This window comes from Microtus oregoni, unplaced genomic scaffold, assembly GCF_018167655.1.
Source record: "Microtus oregoni isolate MIOR12 unplaced genomic scaffold, Mior012 000025F_ref0000491, whole genome shotgun sequence".
NCBI classification, from domain to species: domain Eukaryota; kingdom Metazoa; phylum Chordata; class Mammalia; order Rodentia; family Cricetidae; genus Microtus; species Microtus oregoni.
Window position 1 is genome coordinate 35,414,213 of NW_024543084.1, and position 18,288 is coordinate 35,432,500.

The window sequence follows — 18,288 nt, forward strand, 5'->3', positions numbered from 1 at the left end:
AATTGGAAGTGCTTTAAGCACCACCCTTCTCGGATTGCCTTTAAATCCACAATTTCATGGCCATCCCATAAATCAGTTGCTTCTTAAAATAATAGCTACAGTTTCAAACAAGCATGGAAATACTTGAGGCCTCTCCTGTGTTGATCTTCAGTTTTCAGCTATTTTGTCTAATTACATTATCCGTCTTCATTGCTAAAGCTAAAGGAAACAAGGTCTGAACTCTTGTCTAGAGCTCCTTCAAGAACCAGCAAAAGCTTTAAAAGCAACAGTAAGGCTGACTACAAACTGGTGCCTTTGCTTTTGAAAGGACTTTCCACTTTGCATGAGTGTTTGCAGGGACCTCTGGCAACCTTGTCCTCTTAAGGAAAGCAAACAGTGTGTGGCTGATGCCTATGACCTGTCTTGTAAAGCGCACATGTGTGCACACACACGTACACACACACGCACACACACACACGCACACACACGCGCACACACGCACACACAGGCATGCAGATAAATTTCGTTAAGCTTCACTTTCAGTCCTTGGAGGCATTTCTTCGATTTTCCATTTTACAAATGAGAAACAGACCCAGAAAAGTTGAGAGGGTTTCTCCAATTTAAAGTGCCCCCTCTTAGCCACACCACCGTAATGGTAAATATTTAAAAGTGCTTCATCGGTGAAAAATTGATGACAAAGAGAATTCTTCTTTCATAATGAGTTATTAGCAAGTGTCACTAACGAGCGGGCGCTATAGTGAACTTCTCGTGGCATTTTAGAGCACAACAAGGGAACTGAAAGAAATCTGCTTGCAGGTTCTGGTCTCTGTTCGTTCCAAACTCTTTAAAATGCAGTGTCTCATTTGCTTGGAGGCTTGCTAGAAATAAATTGAATTTTTTTTCCTATGTGCAATTTTCCCAGGATACTCACTATACTCTCTGGTCACCAATTTTTATGTGTTTAGATAGTGTGTGACCTTAGGCAGATTGAAGGTGGATAAAGGAGCTGGGTAAAACAAGGAAAACAGCCAGTAAGATTCATCTTCCTAATAGCATAAACTACTACAGAAACTGGCTTAACATTGACTTGTTAAATGAGGATAAATATTAAAGTTTCGAGTGAAGTTTTCAGTATATATTTATTCCTGAGAACAATGACATGAAATCGGAGCCACGCGCAGACATGTTCTTCATCTCACTGAGAATTCCGGGAAGAAATATTTGCCTTCACTAATTCCAGCACTGATTAGATGTGGGCCTTGCTAGCTCCACACGAATAAGGAGCTGCTAGAGGGCTACCAGAAGGAGAGAAGTTGTGGCGTTTTTAATATCAGCAAAATCTTTCTATGAATATTCCAAAACCTATTAGCTGGAAATTGTCTATATTCTACTGATTGGGCCCACAGAACAGCAGAGTAGGTAGGTAGGTCCACTTGCTGCCAAGCCTGACAATATGATTTTGGAACCCATATAGCAGAAGAGAAGGGAAATCCAAGAGTTTTCCCCCAACCTCCACACACGTGCTACGGCATGTGTGCTGTCAAGGGTGTGCACGAGCACATGAATAGTGATAGCAACATTAACAACAGAATAGTAAAATTATGGGTGGATAGTTGAGGAAACAAATTTAAGAGATTAAATAATAATAATTGTGTGTGTGTGTGTGTGTGTGTGTGCGCGTGTGTGCGCATGTGTGCTTCCGTGCTCACCTGTGAGTCAAAGATTCAAACACAAGCAATCTGCCTCTTCTTCCCTGGGGCTGCTATGATTCCTGCCTAGCTCTACTTTCACAGATTTTCAGGACAAAGTACTTTTGTTGGCCGTCCTCACTTGTATGTTTAATAACTGCTATGAAACAGGTACTGGTCCCAACCTGAAGCTCACATTAATGAATACATAGCTATTCTGAAGCTCACACTCAAGAAGGGGGAGGAGAAGAAAGGGAGAGAGGGAAGGAGGGAGGGAGGGAGGGAGGGAGGGAGGGAGGGGGAGGGAAGGAGGGAGGGAGGGAGGGAAGGAGGGAGAGAGGGAGGGAGAGGATGGAAGGAAAGAAAAAAGAAGAAAGGAAGAAGGAAGAACAAGAACAAAAAGAATGAGGAGAGAAGGAGAATAAGGAGAAGGAGAATAAGAAGGACCCAAGAAAGTCCTCAGAACTCCAAGCCTTAGCAAGACTATGAAGGAAATAAGAATAACTGATAGGATGGCTGGGTGAAAACCCACTCTGGAGAGGTGACATTTGACCTAAAGCCAGAAGAGAAGAGCAGAAAAAAACTGGCTAAAGATCCAGGGAGAAGGGACAAAGATCCTGGGTGGGGAAGACCCAAAGGACAGAGGAACCAAGGGAAATGCAAGACCACTGGACATCATCAGCCAGGTGACGGGGACAAATGTGACTTAGAGGGGAAAGAGTTTGCTTTAGCTCAAAATTCCAGGTTTCATCCCATTATTCCAGAAAGTCAAGGTAGCCAGAACTTGAAGCAGCTAGGCACATGATATCATAGTCAAAAGCAGAGAGAAATGAATATTTGCAAGCTTTTTATTGTTTAATTTGCTCTTTACACTTAGGCAGTCTAAGAGCCCCTGCCTAGGAAATAGTGCCATCCACAGTGGGCTAGGTCTTGCCACATCTATTAGGATAATCAAGACAATACCCCCACAGACCTGTCTTCCCACCCACTGTCTGCTGGACAATATATTGCATCAATTTGACAGTTCAAACTAGCCATCACCTGAGGAGAAGGGAGTCACATCGGGAAGGAGAGACTTGTCAGCAGTATCTACTCTGCTGAGAAGTCAGATGAGGTCCAGGAGCAAGCCACTGCCTTTAGCAATGGTTGGTGATTGTAACAAGAGACACCTGGAGGCAGGGTGTCAAGAGTTGAAATGAATTGGAGAAGTTTGCCACCTATGGAATCTGTAGCAAATATTAGGTGGTGGTTCGGGAAGTTTTGCCAAGTTACCAGCAGGAACATTGTCAGTATCTATCTGGAAAGGGATAAGATGTCGCAAAGGACAGTTTGTTGGAAGTCTGCTTACAGGCAGAAGTTACTGGAATATGTTCATATGTCGAAGAAAAGACACAGGAGGGGGAGAATTAAATTATGCAGAAGAGAGGGCGAGTAAGAAATAAAGTCTTTAAGTGGGAGGAGAATGTGGCTCCCCTGTGTGCAGGATGGGGAAGAGATGTCCTCCTGGGCTAGAAAGGAAAGGAATAACTCAAGAATATGTAAATAGGAAAAATAAACAGCATGTGAAATAAATTCATCCCAACTTTGCGCCACTCCCTCCTCTTGCCATTGTAAAATGAATTGCTATAGCTTTAAGAACTCCGAAGAAGGCAGGGTGGTGGCTCCTAACAGGAGGATGAAGGAAACTGGATTGAACTAGACCTTGTGGCATGATGAATGTGGATCTGGAGGAGAGGAGAGGACAGGAAGTCAGTGCTGAAGACAGGGAGGTTGGACAGGGATGCAGAAGACAGATGCGAGGAAGCAGGTGCTGCCTGACATTAGTCTCTGCTCGCTCAGTGCTAAATAACCAGGTTGCTGAGATTTGGAAGTAAGCCAGGATGTTGCATGGGCAAGTGTTCCTTCTGCTCCTCCAAGGTCAAGCCCAAATGCCAGACCACTGTGGTGCACCCATGTCTGACATCAAATGGATTTCCAGCCATACATTCCTTCTGCTGGATTTGAAAATTTATGAAGAGAACATGAAAAAGCCTAAGAATACATTAGGCTGTTCTTCATATTATATATATATTATTTTTATTAATTTTTTCATTTACGTTACATACCAACCACAGTTCCCCCTCCTTCCTCTCTTCCAGTTCCCTTTGCCACCCCTTGTCTTCCCCCATCCACTCCTCCTTCATTCAGAAAGGGACAGGACTCCCATGGGAGTCAACAAAACATAGCATATCAAGTTGAGTCAGGAACAAGCTCTCCCCACCTGCCTCAAGGCTGGGTGGACTTGTCCCAGCATGGGGAATAGGTTCCAAAAATACCAGCTCATGTGTCAGGGAAAGGTCCTGATCCCACTGCTAGGGGACTCCACAAACAGACCAAGCTACACAACTGTCACCCACATGTAGTGGGCTAGTCAGCCCCAGAGTCCACGAGTCCATGTGGTCCAGAGTCTGTGAGCTCCCACTAGCTTAGGCCACCTAGTTTTTGTGGGTTTTCCCATCATGATCTTGATCCACTCCTACAATTCCTGTTTCCTCTCTTCGACTGGGCTCCTCATGCTCAGCCCAGTGCTTGGCTATGGATCTCTGCATCTGCATGTTTTCATCACTGGATGAAGGCTCTCTGATGACAATTAAGGTAGTCACCACTCTGATTATAAGAGACAGCTAGTTCACATACATTCTCCACTATTGCTAGGAGTCTTATCTGGGGTCATCCTTGTGGATTCCTGGGAGGTTTCCCTGGCACCAGGTTTCTCCCTAACCCCATAATGGCTCCCTATATCAAGATATCTCTTCCATTGCTGCTGCTCTCCGTGCTTCCCCCCAAATCAACCAACCAAATCCCTCATGTTTCCATTCCCCCAACCCCTCACATACCTCTCCCATTACCCCCACCTACAGTTTATCCAAGAGATCTCATTTATTTCCCCTTCCCAGGAAAGTCCATGCATCCTTCTTCAGGTCTTCCCAGTTCCCTAGCTTCTCTGGGGCTGTGGATTGTAGCCTGGTTCTCCTTTGCTTTACATCTAGAATCCACTTATGAGTGAGTACATACCATGTTTGTACATCCAAGTACATACTCACTTGGGATGATGTTTTTTTCTAGTTCCATCCATTTGCCTGCAGATTTCATGATGTCATCGTTTTCTTTTTTAACAGCTGAGTAATACTCCTTTGCATAAATATACCACATTTTCTTTATCCATTCCTCAGTTTAGAGGCATTTAGGTTGTTTCCAGGTTCTCACTATTACAAATAACACTGCTATGAACATAGCTTGATATTGCTAAGTCTTGAGGTAGATTGATTCCCAATTTTCTGAGAAATTGGTATACTGACTTCCAAAGTGGCTATACAAGTATACATCCCACTAGCAAGGAAGAATGTTCCCCGAAATTCACATCCTCTCCAACATATGCTGTTAGTATTTTTTATTTTAACCATTCTTACAGGTGTAAGATGGTATCCAAGAGTTGTTTTGATTTACATTTCCCTGATAGCTAAGGATATTGAGCAATTCTTTAAGTAAGTATATCTCAATCATTTGAGGTTCTTCTGTTGAGATCTCTGTTTAGATTTGTACCTCATTTTTAATTGGATTATTTAGTATTTTGATATCTAGTTTCTTGACTTCTTTTTATATTTTGGAGATCAGCCCTCTGTCATGTGTGGGGTTGGTGAAGATCTTTTCCCATTCTGTAATGTGCCCTTTTGTCTTATTGAGGATCCTTTGCCTTACAGAAGCTTTTCAGTTTCAGAGGTCCCATTGATTAATTGTGGATCTCAGTGTCTGTGGTGCTTGTGTTATATTCAGGAAGTTGTGTCCTGTGTTCATACATGTAGATGGAAACCGCTCGTTTATTTCCCAGCTGTCCAGGCCTGAATAATCACACAGAAACTATTGCAACACTGCTTGGCCTGTTAGCTCAGGCTTCTTGTTACCTAACTTTCACTTCTTTAATTAACCCATTTCTGTTAATCTGTGTATTGCCACAAGGTTGTGGCTTTCTGAGTAAGGTTCTGTTTTGTTGTCTTTCTCCTTCGGCATTTACATGGCATCTCTTTAACTTTGCCTGCTTTCTCTCTGTTCTGATTTCCTGCCTGACTATATTCTATCCTCATAGGCCCAAACCAGCTACTTTTTTAACCAATAATAATAAAACATATTCGCAACATACAGAGGGGAATCCCACATCACATGCGGTCAGGGTTACCTCCCTCTTTCTCCTCTATTAGGTTCAGCTTATCTGTATTCATGTTGAGGTCTTTGATCCAATTGCACTTGAATTTTGTGCAGGACGATATATATGAATCTATTTTCATTCTTCTACTCATGAACATCCAGTCAAGCCAGCACCATTTGTTGAAGATGCTTTATTTTTTTCCGTTGTGTAATTTTGGCTTCCTTGTCAAAAATCAGGTGTTCATAGATGTGTGGATTTACATCAGGGTCTTCAATTCAATTCCATTGACTTACCTGTCTATTTTTATGCCAGTACCATGCTGTTTTTATTACTATACCTCTATAGTAGAGCATGAAGTCAGGGATGGTGATGCCTCCAGAAGTTCCTTTTTTGTATAGGATTTTTTTTTTTTTTAAGAAAAGGAGAAAAAAAAAAAAACAAGTTTCCACCTCCTCCCAGCCTCCCATTTCCCTCCCCCTCCTCCCACCCTATGCCCCCTCCTCCCACCCTCCTCCCCCTCCCCCCACTCCTTTCCCCCTCCCTCTCCAGTCCAAAGAGCAGTCAGGGTTTTCTGCCCTGTGGTAAGACCTAGGACCTCCCCCCTCCGTCCATATCTAGGAAGGTGAGCATCCAAACTGGCGAGGCTCCCACAAAGCCATCACATTACGTAGGATCAAAACCCCGTGCCATTGTCCTTTGCGTCTCATCAGCCCTCCTTGTTCGCCATGTTCAGAGAGTCCAGTTTTATCCCATGCTTTTTCCGTCATAGTCCAGCTGGCCTTGGTGAGCTCCCAGTAGATCAGCTCCACTGTCTCAGTGGGTGGGTGCACCCCTCGTGGTCCCGACTTCTTTGCTCATGTTCTCCCTCCTTCTGCTCCTCATTGGGACCTTGGGAGCTCAGTCCAGTGCTCCAGTGTGGGTCTCTGTCTCTATCTCCATCCGTCACCAGATGAAGGTTCTATGATGATATGCAAGATATTCGTCAGTATTGCTCTAGGATAGGGTCATTTCAGGTTCCCTATCCTCAACTGCCCAAGGAACTAACTGGGGACCTCGGCTTGGGCACCTGGGAGCCCCTCTAGGGTCAGGTCTCTTGCCAACCCTAAGGTGGATCTCTTAACTAAGAATTGTGCTTCCGTGCTCCCCTGTCCAACCTTCCTTTATCCCAATCCTCCTGTTTCCCCAAGGCCCCCCCTCCTTCCCTTCTAACTTTTCTCTCCCCATCTCCCCTTACCCCCATCCCACCCCACCCCCAAGATCCCAGTTTTCTCCCCGGCAATTTTGTCTACTTCCCTAAGCCAAGAGGATAACTATATGTTTTTCCTTGGGTTCCTGTACAGGATTGTTATAGCTGTCCTGTTTTTGTTTTTTGGTTTTTTTTTTCTTTATACATGAAGTTGAGTATTGTTTTTTCAAGGGCTAGAAAGGTGGCTCCCCGATTAAAGGCCAGGCTTACAACCAAAAATATATTGTACAATTTAAAATAATTTTTCCTAACATTTTATGAAAAGCAAGTAGTTTGCCCTACCTTTAACAGTGGCTGTGTGCTTTGAAATTAGATCATTATCAGGATCTAAGCGGTTGAACCTGGAGTGGTGCCTGGCACGTGATGCTGGCTGCATTGAAGATCACAAAAATAGTATTTGCCTTAAAAATAAATCTAAAGCATGCATGTGTGCACACACACACATACACACACACATAAAAATATAAAATTATGCATAGCCTAACTAAAATAGCCCTGTGATTTTTCTCTCTGTGTGTGTTTGTGTTGCTGGGAACTGAAGCAAGGGCTTCCCACAGGTTAAGCATACACTGTACCACCAACTCAGTAGTCACTTCTGGTATGTCGCCTTTTTTTAAACAGCCTTCACACCTGGTCTGTTTGTATTTAATTTAAATTATTGTCTCCCAAGCATTTACTCACATCGTAAACATCCCTTTTTCTAAGCAGCAGGTAGCACACAGAGACCCTACTTGAGGGGGAGTGGGGGTGGGGAGAGAGGAATTGCCCTGAGGAGAGGGAAGGGAAGTGACTGACACCTTGAGGATTTGGTCTGTTCCAGCCTGCAGCAGCTGTGTTGACACCTGAGACAGAAGGTGACATTGGCATTCCACAGTGGCTGGGCAGGTACACAAAGCCCTTCAGAACACTATTATTTTCAGCCTTTAACTGTCTTTCTCAGAATATCAAACCCAGGGTCTTCCGTGTGCTAGTCAGGTGCATGTGTGCTATAACACAGTCCAAGAAAATCTGTCTGTCTGTCTGTCTCTGTGTGTGTGTGTCTGTCTGTCTGTCTGTTTTTTATTTAAGACAAGATTTTTTTTAGTAGTCCCTGCTGGCCTTGAACTCACTAGGATCCTTCTGTGCTGGGATTCAAGTCCAGTCCTAGATCCCAGTGCCTGGTTCCTAGAATAAATCTTTTGTTGTTGTTCCTGAAGTAAGGTTGTTGTCGTTGTTGCTGTTATTGTTATTGTTCTAGAGACAAGGTCAGACTAGATGAAGCTAGACTAGGCCTCAACTCCTTAAGTAGTCCAGATTAACCTTAAATTTAAGGTTATCCTCCAGCCTCAGTCTCCCAAGTGCTGGAAATAGAGGTGTAAGCTTCCACACCCAGGAAGAATGACTTATTATTAGGGCCAGCAAGATGGCTCAACAGGTAAAGGTATTTGCCTCAAAAGGCTGCCAATATGAGTTCGATCCCCAGAACCTACACAAAAGAGCAAATGTGGAGAGCTGACCCTATAGGATTGTCCTCTGATCGGCATGTGTGTACTGACATTTGTGCTACACACACACACACACACACACACAATTTTTTTTAAAACAAGAATGACTTTTAAAATACAAATCATCAGAGGAGAATTACCATATTTTTTACATGCTAGGAATGTTTGGAGTCAGGTGAGAATAGCTGCTTGTCTCCCGTATTTCTGACCACTCTGCGTCTATAGACTCAGGACTTTGCTCCCCTCACAGCCAATTTTATGATTCCAATTAAGCTGATATCTCAGAATAACCCAGCCCATGATGATAACCGCCTTTCTTGCTACTTCCTGGAGACTCCCCTGTTTAGCCCCTCCCACCTCCACGTGGTAGTGAAAGTTTCCTCCTCTTCCAAAGCCTGCTTCTTCTGCTCCTGCGTGCTTTGTCTACTTTTTCTATGTAAACCCCAGCCCCAATCCCCCTATTCCAGCTAATCCTGCAATTTGGTCCCCATCGCCACCCTCAGTGTCCTGCCAAGGAACTATAGGCCCTTCAGCTCTAGCCTCAAAACCTGCCCTACGTATCTAACTGGGCTCAACTGCTACTTCTCCCGCATGCAGCCACAGGCTCCACTCCCTGTCCCCAAACACATCCTGCAATTCCCTAACTTCTTGTACTCCTTCCAGCAGAGGCTAAAGGCCAGCTCTGGGCAAGCATGGAAATACCGCTCTGGGGAATTCAGACGTGCACAGCCTAAAGGTCATGGTCGTGAGTGGGAGGCAATTCAGAATAAGAGTGTTGGCCATCACCACCTCAGGGAACTTACCTACCAACTTGATTCTTCCATTTTCCTGCCTATAAGTTGGATACAGCTTACTTTTGGGGGAAGTTCTAATGGGGTCTAATAGTCCAATAATGCTATGGCAGAGTCGATATTAAATATTCACATTTGGTACTTCCTTTCTTAGCCTCAGTTCTCAAAGGACCGGTAATTTGCTTGCAGAAAGGACAGAACAGGTGCTATGCAGGGTGTAAACAAGAGTCCTGAGAATCCCCAGAAGATGATGACCTTAAGAGACAGAATAGCATGTGCATGTCAGAGGAAAGTGAGTTGCCAAAGTGCAGACACAAACAAGGAAACTGAAACCTGGCAAGGCAGACCTCCCTCCCCTTCATCCTTTGGAGCCTTCCTTGCTCCCTGCTTGGGCCCACAAGCCCACTCCATTCCTCTCACTGCCCACACCCCTCTCCTGCTTTGTCTTTTCCCGATTTTGCCATATAAGGCATTTAGTTCTCACTCCACTCTCTGCTCACAAGAACAAGACTCTCCAAGGGTTTGTGTACATGTTGAATTTCTTTGAGACCACAGCCTAGCTCCCTAAGCAGTGTTCCCCCAAAGCATACATTTAATTATGGGGATCAGAATCTGGTGACTTGCAAATGATGAAACTTCCAGCAAAGAAATCGGGAAATCAGTTGCATGTCAGATATGAGGACTTCTCATGTAGACTGGGGCATCTTCTTGTGCCTTAACAGGGAAGGTGTATGCTAGAAAAAATTAATTTCACCTAAGAGAGGAATGGATTAGGGAGGGAAAGAAACGGAAAGACATGAGCCTTCGTGGCAGTCCAGGAGGCAGGTGAGCAACACCCACACGAAGAAGTAGGAAGGGACAGAACAAACATTCCAACAGAGTTACCTCAGCACGACTCTTTTCAAGGTCAACAAAAGACCTGAGAGACTTACACAGAGGCAGGGGAGGGAATTCAATGGCTGTCCAGGAGAACTGAGAGTCCATAGATATCCTATATGCACTGATGAGCAAAAGTACTGTGTGCAAAGTTTATTGACTCTGAACCATTTGTCTGCCTGTGTACACAAATGTATGTGTGTCAATATGTCGATATATTAAACTGAAAGACATATGCCAAGTATATATCAAATTGTGTTGAGGAGGTCACGAACTAATCTTACCTAATTTACATAATTCTGTGCTTCGTGATCATTTTTTAAATATATTTTACAGGACCCGAGTCTGTGTCTACTACCCATGTAAAACACCATAAATGGCTGCAAGGATCAGCAACCCTAGCATTGAGGGGTGGAGACAAGCGACCTGACTTGTTGAGCAGCCTGCTTATCTGAAACAGTGAGCATCTAGGCCAGGAAGAAACCCTGTCTCGAGGCACTAAGGCAGACAGCAGCCAAAGGGGAGTCACAATATCCATCTCTGGTCTCCACACTCCACACTCACTCATGGACATAAATGCACACAGCATTCGTCTCTGGTCTCCACACTCACTCATGGACATGAATGCACACACACACACACACACACATACACACACTCACACTCATGTGCATGGACCACAACACTCACACTCACACAAAACAAATTTTTAAAAGTCAAGTACAGTTTACCAATACCTGAAAATAAAACAAGTTGACCCTTAATTCAGGAACGAGATGAGTTTGGGAGGATGTGTTCCAAAATCAGAGAGTAGTGAAGCCATTATCGCACACAGACAAAGAGTCAGGAGGCTACGTCTGATTAATGGGTGGTGAAGACATCAGCAGCCTCCACCATGTGATCTCCCAGAGTTAAAGGTTAAAACCAAGGGCATTTTTCCACAAAGACACTCGCATTTGTCTCATAGCTTTCTAGCCACGTGAAAGGATGGCCAAGATGGCCAAAGTGATAAAAACAGAGCTAATAATAAACCCGGCATGGCAAGCACAGTGGTCGCAAGCAAGCTATTAATAGCACTTTTAAAAGATTATTTTCTGAAGAAACAATAAAAAGTGATTCGACACCTTATCGGCCTCGATTTCCATGGGTATCTGTAGCACAAATGAGACTTGGCATGTTACTATTTCCAGACGAAGACCATTACTATTCGGAATTCTTCCAGATGCTGGTACCGCCCGTGTCCTAACTGTGTTGTGATTTTTTAATGTCTTCCTAGGAGCCAGTTCAACGGATTCTGACAGTGAGAGCTTACCTTTCCTATCAAAAGCTGGAGCTATGCCACAGTGAGTGTCTTTGAGTCCCCTGCTAGTCCCTGTGACAAGAAAGGGTGGCAGCTGCTGGGGTTTGAAGCCAGGTGTGCTGGGCTGGGAGAGGTCAAGCCATGTCCGTCCGAGATCAAGTGCTTGCTATTGGGACACTATTTTTGACGTCGCATGAGCTGAAATGGTGGGAGTCTGTATTTTATCATGAGTATGCCAAAATCGAGCCAGCTGCTGTGTTAGCTTTGGAGGCAGCCAGTGGACCGACAAGACCGGTCACACTGAAGGTAAAACCAGTTAGGCTACTGCGAAGGTGTGAATGAGGATCAGCAATTTCTTATTTAGGCCAGAAAGTGGTTTTCTTTCATGTAAAAATCTTCTGCTAGTTAGATGTTATATCTGAAAAGGCCAGAATTTGCTTATCCCTGCAGAGACATGGGTTACTAATGAAATATCACTGTCCCCTTCATTTTGCCAAAGCATATTCAAGTCTACCTGAGTTTGGGAGAGAGCTCCATTAATGCTGAGATGTGCTAACAAGTGTTTCAATTTCCTAGTAAATACATAACAATTCTATGCAATAAAAACCAATCCCCCCGATTAGATCCTTACACATTAATGCATTACTTTACTGTATTGTAAGACTATTGCAATAATAAAATAGTTGTATATAGTTTGGCTCTATATAGTCAGGTCCATTCAGCCCCAGAGAGTCACAGATCTCAAACGAGCTTCTGCTGTGTCCACTTTGCCTGTCCTGATTTAACTTAGAATTCAAATCAAGACCTACACCCTCTAGGCCAACATGAGCCTGGAATTTGACTCCTCTAAATCCTTCCCTTCCACCGCACTAAAACCCTGAGCACGAAGACAAAAATTCCAAGCTCCTCTCAACCAAATTAGAAACCAGCACAAAGGACAGCTGCTAGCCCTAAAATAAACACTAAAACAGAGTCAACTATAGGACCCTAACCATAAAGATGTCAAATATTTGCCTACTGATAAAGACTGGAGAGCTTTCCCTGTTTTTATTTTCTCTTGAGATTTTTTAAAGATAATACCTTAAAACTTTTTATAAGTGTAAGATGCCTCTGGCTACTTTTCTTTCATCTGTGTGTTTATTACAATCTATTCTGTCTATGCACTGACCCTGACCATGTAACTCTTTTAGCTATCTGTTTTAACAAATTCCGACTTCTGAAACAAATTTTAATAGATACAGACTGAGTCTACAAAAAAGGGAAAATAAGAGAGAGAGAGAGAGAGAGAGAGAGAGAGAGAGAGAGAGAGAAGAAACCTGGGCTTTTTGTAAGATTATTTTAAAGAAAAATTGCTGATTAAAAAAAACTAATTAACACGTGATTCTTCATTTTTCAGAGCTCAAAAGAAAACAACTTCCGTTTCCTTGACAATAGGATCCTCATCCCCCAAGACAGGAGTGACCACAGCTGTGATTCAGCCCTTATCTGTGCCTGTGCAACAGGTAATTGTGCCTCCAGCCTGTGAGGAGCTGAGTTCGGGAGCAGGCTGCATTGTTTTAGGAGTAGTTTTCAGTTCTACCTGACACACTCCCTTGAAGTATTTTCTGAGGAAAAACAGTGGTCGAAGGGAGGAAACCCCATGGCTAATGGTCTCATTTTACTTCATGAAGAAGAGTCTGTAATCAAAAGTACACAGTACGTCAACACCTACATTCGTTTGGCCCTGAGAGGATAATGGTGTCTGCCTTAGCTCTGTGTGGACTCCAGTGTGCGTCCTCTCTGCCCGTTCATCCAGTTAGCCTGTTTCATTAGCTTATCTAGAGAGACCAGGAAAGTTCACACACCAACAGGAACTCTTTCAGCCTCTGAAGGCCAAACAGTATGGCTTAGAAAGAGACAATTCCAATTCTTTGACTTCACTATGCTGTTTTAAAATACTGGTTTAAAGTCAGCGCAAGACAGCTGGAAAGTAACTGTAGTGAGCTGAATTTGCAAACACCATCAGCATGATTATTTAAAAAAGAAAATAAAATGTATCTAAATAATTGATGTGACATAAATCTTGTGCAACACTTGTAGAAGGCTTTTCTGATGCTCTTGGTAGGTACATCCATCCCTAGTGAAGAGAATTGTCTCATGTGAATCCCCAGGTTTCCCATCGGCTTTTATTACCCATAATATTACCCATAATCATTACAGTAACTACTGCATGCCGTTCATACTTTGTAACATGTAGAAGATGAAATCAATAGAGGAAAGGCATTTGTGTTCATAAACTTAAGAAGAATCAACAAGGATAAATAACCCAGAAATGGCAGATACAGTAAAGAGTTCCTCCAAACCACTGAACCAGGGTCACGTTTGGAAAACTATCTCTGATCAAATCCACGGGTAGTTTTTGTTCAAGAGGTTGACTTCTAAATTTTGACATGAAATTGTCTGATGCTAAGCACTGTGCTAGACACTTCACAGTAGAGAGAAGTCATCAGCCCCATTCCTTCCCAGTTTATAGACTAGTCCTGGGGGAGAACCTAAAATACTTCTTAACACAGCTGAATGTACTCTGAAATGCAGAAGAAAAAGATGTACATTGACATATAGACGCAAGCACTAACTCGTATGTGCACAGTGTGTTTCACATGTTTTTATTTCTACAGGAACACTGAGTTCTATGTCCTAGTTTGCTGATGTGAAATGAAGGTGTCCATCATTTCTTCCTGGCAGGCAATGAGACAGAAAGTTTAACACTTGGGAGTCAGAGAGCCTGGGTTCAAATCCCAGCTCTTACTAAAAAGACTTTTGAGCAAACAGCATAACATCTCTGGGCCTAATTCCTTCGTCTGCAGAATAGAGACTGTAGTGCCAGCGGTCTCTCATTGGTGGTATGAAGTCTATGAGCTGGTCTTCATATGACATTAAAACGATATCTGTCATAGATATAGAATGTCTATATAGTCTTTGGATGTCAAAGACTGTGAAGAGTGAAACACAGACCTCCCAAATGACAAGCCAATAAAAATTCTTTCAGTGAATAAGGTCTGTCACAGCTGTAGTATCTTCACGGCACTGTAGTGTCCGGGGAGTATTAAGACACATAGTATCAGATCACTATCGATTTACAAGTGAATAAATTCAGTTTACTTGCAAGTAAGCAATTTAACGCACACAAAAATTGTCATTCACTACTTTTTATTTTCCATTCACAATTCTGGAGCCTTTTCCTTCCCCTGAGATGAACGCTATTCAGTAATCTTTTCAGGGCCTCTAGCTTCTGATACAACAGTCAGTGAGTTTCACTTCTTTCCCCCATATTTTCCATTCTCCTTTATTGAAAGTGTTCATGTGAAAAATAAGATCGGCAGATGTTTTCTTAATTTACTATTCCCTTCATTGCCAATCACTTATCCTTTTGATTCAATGAATCCAGACTGTATTTTAAAATAAAATATAGCATCTGTGAGAACTTCTAAACAGACCCCTGTGGAAGTCCCACACACAGAAATCCATTTGGTAATAGCATTTAAAAGCTCTCAGATTCCCCCAGGACCCGGGGAACTCTTACCTCCAATATCCTTTTGAACAGAGAAGAGTAACAGATGTGGAGTGAGGGAGCAGAACAATGTCTGTGCTGTAAGAGTAGACTCGCGGGTGATGTATGGTGCTACCTTCATACACTCGGTTCATTCAAGTGGAGCAATCCCCATAATGAAAGGTTTCTTTAGCCCATCTTTTCAGAGATTTATACATGGAGAATCCGATCCATGTGTCTCTCCTCTTTCAGGTTCACAGTCCGACTTCGTATCTCTGCCGACCTGATGGAGCCACCATGGGCTGTCTTCTTCCTGTTTTCACTAAGGTCTGACATCTGGAAGTCTCATTCTCCATGTTTGCTTTAGTCCTTAAATTTCGTTCACATGTGACTTTATGTAGCAGCCTTTAAGGTTTGAAATGAAGATATTAATAGGCAGGTCATCGTGGTTACCTTAGGGGATAGGTAGGTATTCATTGAATAATGGCCGTGTGGCTGTTTTCTTATGCAAGGTTTGAGAAAGATGACTGTGAGCAGGTAAAGCCAGATGTCTGATCTAACGGGGAAGCCAGGAGAGGTATAAATAACAAGATAGAATTCGGTATTTAAATCTTTTCTTTCTTTATAGCTGGGCTTGGTAGCATATGACTGTAGTCCCAAAACTTGGAGGCAGAGGTGGGAGGATATTTAGGAATTTGAGGCCAGGGTTGGTCTGTACAATGAATCCCAAGAATTAATCCATCTTCTTCTTTTACTCCCAATGAAATCTCTTGAAATATCTAGGAAGCTTTATAGAAAAAAAAATACAAGCAAGCAAACAAACAAATAAACAAAAAAACCTAATTTTCCATTTGGCTTAAGTTGGTAATTTGCATTGCCAAATTGAGTTAGCCTCGTGTCGTTGGGTGGCTGCAGGAGTCAGAAACCAGTCCCCACAGATTCTCTTTCTTTCTTTTTGTTTTTAGAGAAAAGTCTAAAGCTTAATTGAAAGACATTTTAAAAGGTCAAATAAGAGGAAAGATAGGCCGTTTTCATGTCAAGAGACTAATGAAGTCATTAGTTCTCAGATATATGTAATGCAAATTTAGCTGAATTCCCAATAAGTTTCTTGTTTCTATCCATTTGTTTGATATAGAATATAGCAACCTGGTTCTAAGAGTTACATTATAAAAATAAAAATATATGTATATATATATATATATGGCTACAAATAGGGTCCAACTGAGTAAATAAAAAGGGCAGTGTTAGGGAAGAAGCAAATTTATCTTATAAGATGTCAAGGCTTCCTAAATGTATGATAGTTATAATAAAAGTTGAGCACTCCTAATCTGAAATGTTTTAAAAACTAAAACTTAGAACATTGACTGCAGTCTTTAGTGGAAAACCCTACAGGTGACAAGACTCAGTCAATACATAGGTGTACTAAAACCACTGTCTAAATTTTTCTTGGAACATGCATGTGTGGTATTTAGAAAACATTAATGAATTTCATGTTTTCTTGTGTCCAGTTTTAGTGTGCTTTCTGTTGTTGCGATAAACAACATGATCAAAAACAACTTGGGGAGGAAAAGAAGGTTTATTTGGGCTTCACGTCCAGGTCTTGATTGTGGGAAGTGAGGGCAAAGACTCAAAGCAGAAATCAAGGGATTATTTCTGCTTACTGACTAGCTCCCTAGCCTCTGCTCAGACAGTTTTCTTATACAGTCCAAGACCCCTTGCAGGGAGGATGGTATCACCCACCGTGGCCTGTACCCCATCCTGCGTCAATTAGTAATCAAGAATGCCACACTAGCCTGCCCACAGGACCATCTGAAGGAGGCAATCCCTCAACCAAAATTCAACTCAGGTAATTCTAGACCACGCCAAGTTGATAGCAGATGCTGACTGGGAAAGGTCCTATGCCCAAGATAACCCCATGCATTGCAAACATCCCAATAAAAAAAAAAATCCAAAACACGTTCAGACGAAGGCACAAATTTCATCAAGCTGCCCAGGAGACAGAACAGCAGCCACAGAGATATTCCAGTAACTGCAGGCGCAGAGAGATCACTTAGGGACACAATGAATCCTCCAGTGGGGTTCAAAGGAATTTTCTTTCTAAATTGGACTCCACACTTATCACAAGAATAAATCCCAAGTAAGCTGAAGATAAATGAGTAAAGAAATCTATAAAACTTCTGGAAGGAAGCCTGAGTGGCCCATGCCTGTTATCCCTGCCCTCAGGAGGCTGCAAAGGGTTGCTGTGAGCTCAAAGCCAGCAAGGGTTATGCTTTGAGTTTCAGGTGAAGCTGGACTGTGGAGTGTGAACCTTCATCAAGAGAGAAAGAGAGACAGGAAGAAGGAATGTCTGTCAGGGGACGGCAAAGGCAGCTTTATTATCTTTGTGTAGGGAATGCTTTTATTTTGACTTCTAAGCCTGACTTTGTGAATTCCAAGCTTAATAAAAACTTCCAGCACTCTCCCCCTGTCTCCAGTAAGCACAGAGAACACATTCGAATGGTTAGGAGCCCCTCCAGAAACAGCTAGCAACAATAAAAGCAAAGGAAGTCTTTTCAGTCCCTAATAACCCTAAGTTTGTAACGTTGGTGACATTTTCCTCAGATGCTCCGAGCATGGACCACTTAGACATGAGGCCGTTCACAGCCAATACGAAGTGTCAGAGTTTTCACAGCCAACATCTCAAGGGCATCTCTAGAAGGCTGTGTTTCATCAGGTTTGAGTTGGGGGCAACCGAGGCCAAACATGCCTCTTTTCTGCCCTTATCTTTGTTTTGTTTTTTTTATTTTGTTTTCTTGGAAACATCACTACATAGCCCAGGCTAGCCTCCTACTCACACTCTTCCTGCCTCAATTTTCTCTGTGCTGGGGCTCCAAATATGCAACTCTGTGCCCAGCCTTCACATGACTCCTATGCCCATGCTGGGGGCACAGGAGAAGGAAACATGGATGTGTCTTTTGTTGTCCCTCACCACAAGGTCAAAGGGTCCTGCCATCTGTAATGTGACCCATTTCTCCTGGACACCAAGAGGGTCTTCAAAATCTAGAACTGAAACCTCAATTCCTCCATTGTTGTACAACTGCTAGGGCACAGAATAGACACTGTCAATGGTCATTCTTTTACCACCGCCGCCACCACCACGAACACAGCCACCTCCACCACCTCCACCACCTCCACTACCTCCACCATCACCACCACCTCCACCTCCACCACCT

General features: G+C 43.0%; 1 protein-coding gene across 2 annotated transcripts in view; it reads left to right on the forward strand.

The window, feature by feature from the left end:
- Positions 1 to 18,288, forward strand: part of Palld (palladin, cytoskeletal associated protein) — a 230,164-nt gene that overhangs the window by 12,206 nt on the left and 199,670 nt on the right. For both annotated transcript variants that reach the window (XM_041674110.1, XM_041674111.1), the window contains exons 3-5: positions 11,524 to 11,590; positions 12,944 to 13,049; positions 15,329 to 15,403. In XM_041674110.1, the coding sequence (XP_041530044.1) occupies positions 11,583 to 11,590; positions 12,944 to 13,049; positions 15,329 to 15,403 (189 nt within the window). In that variant the 5' untranslated portion in view covers positions 11,524 to 11,582. The remainder of the gene's footprint in view (positions 1 to 11,523; positions 11,591 to 12,943; positions 13,050 to 15,328; positions 15,404 to 18,288) is intronic.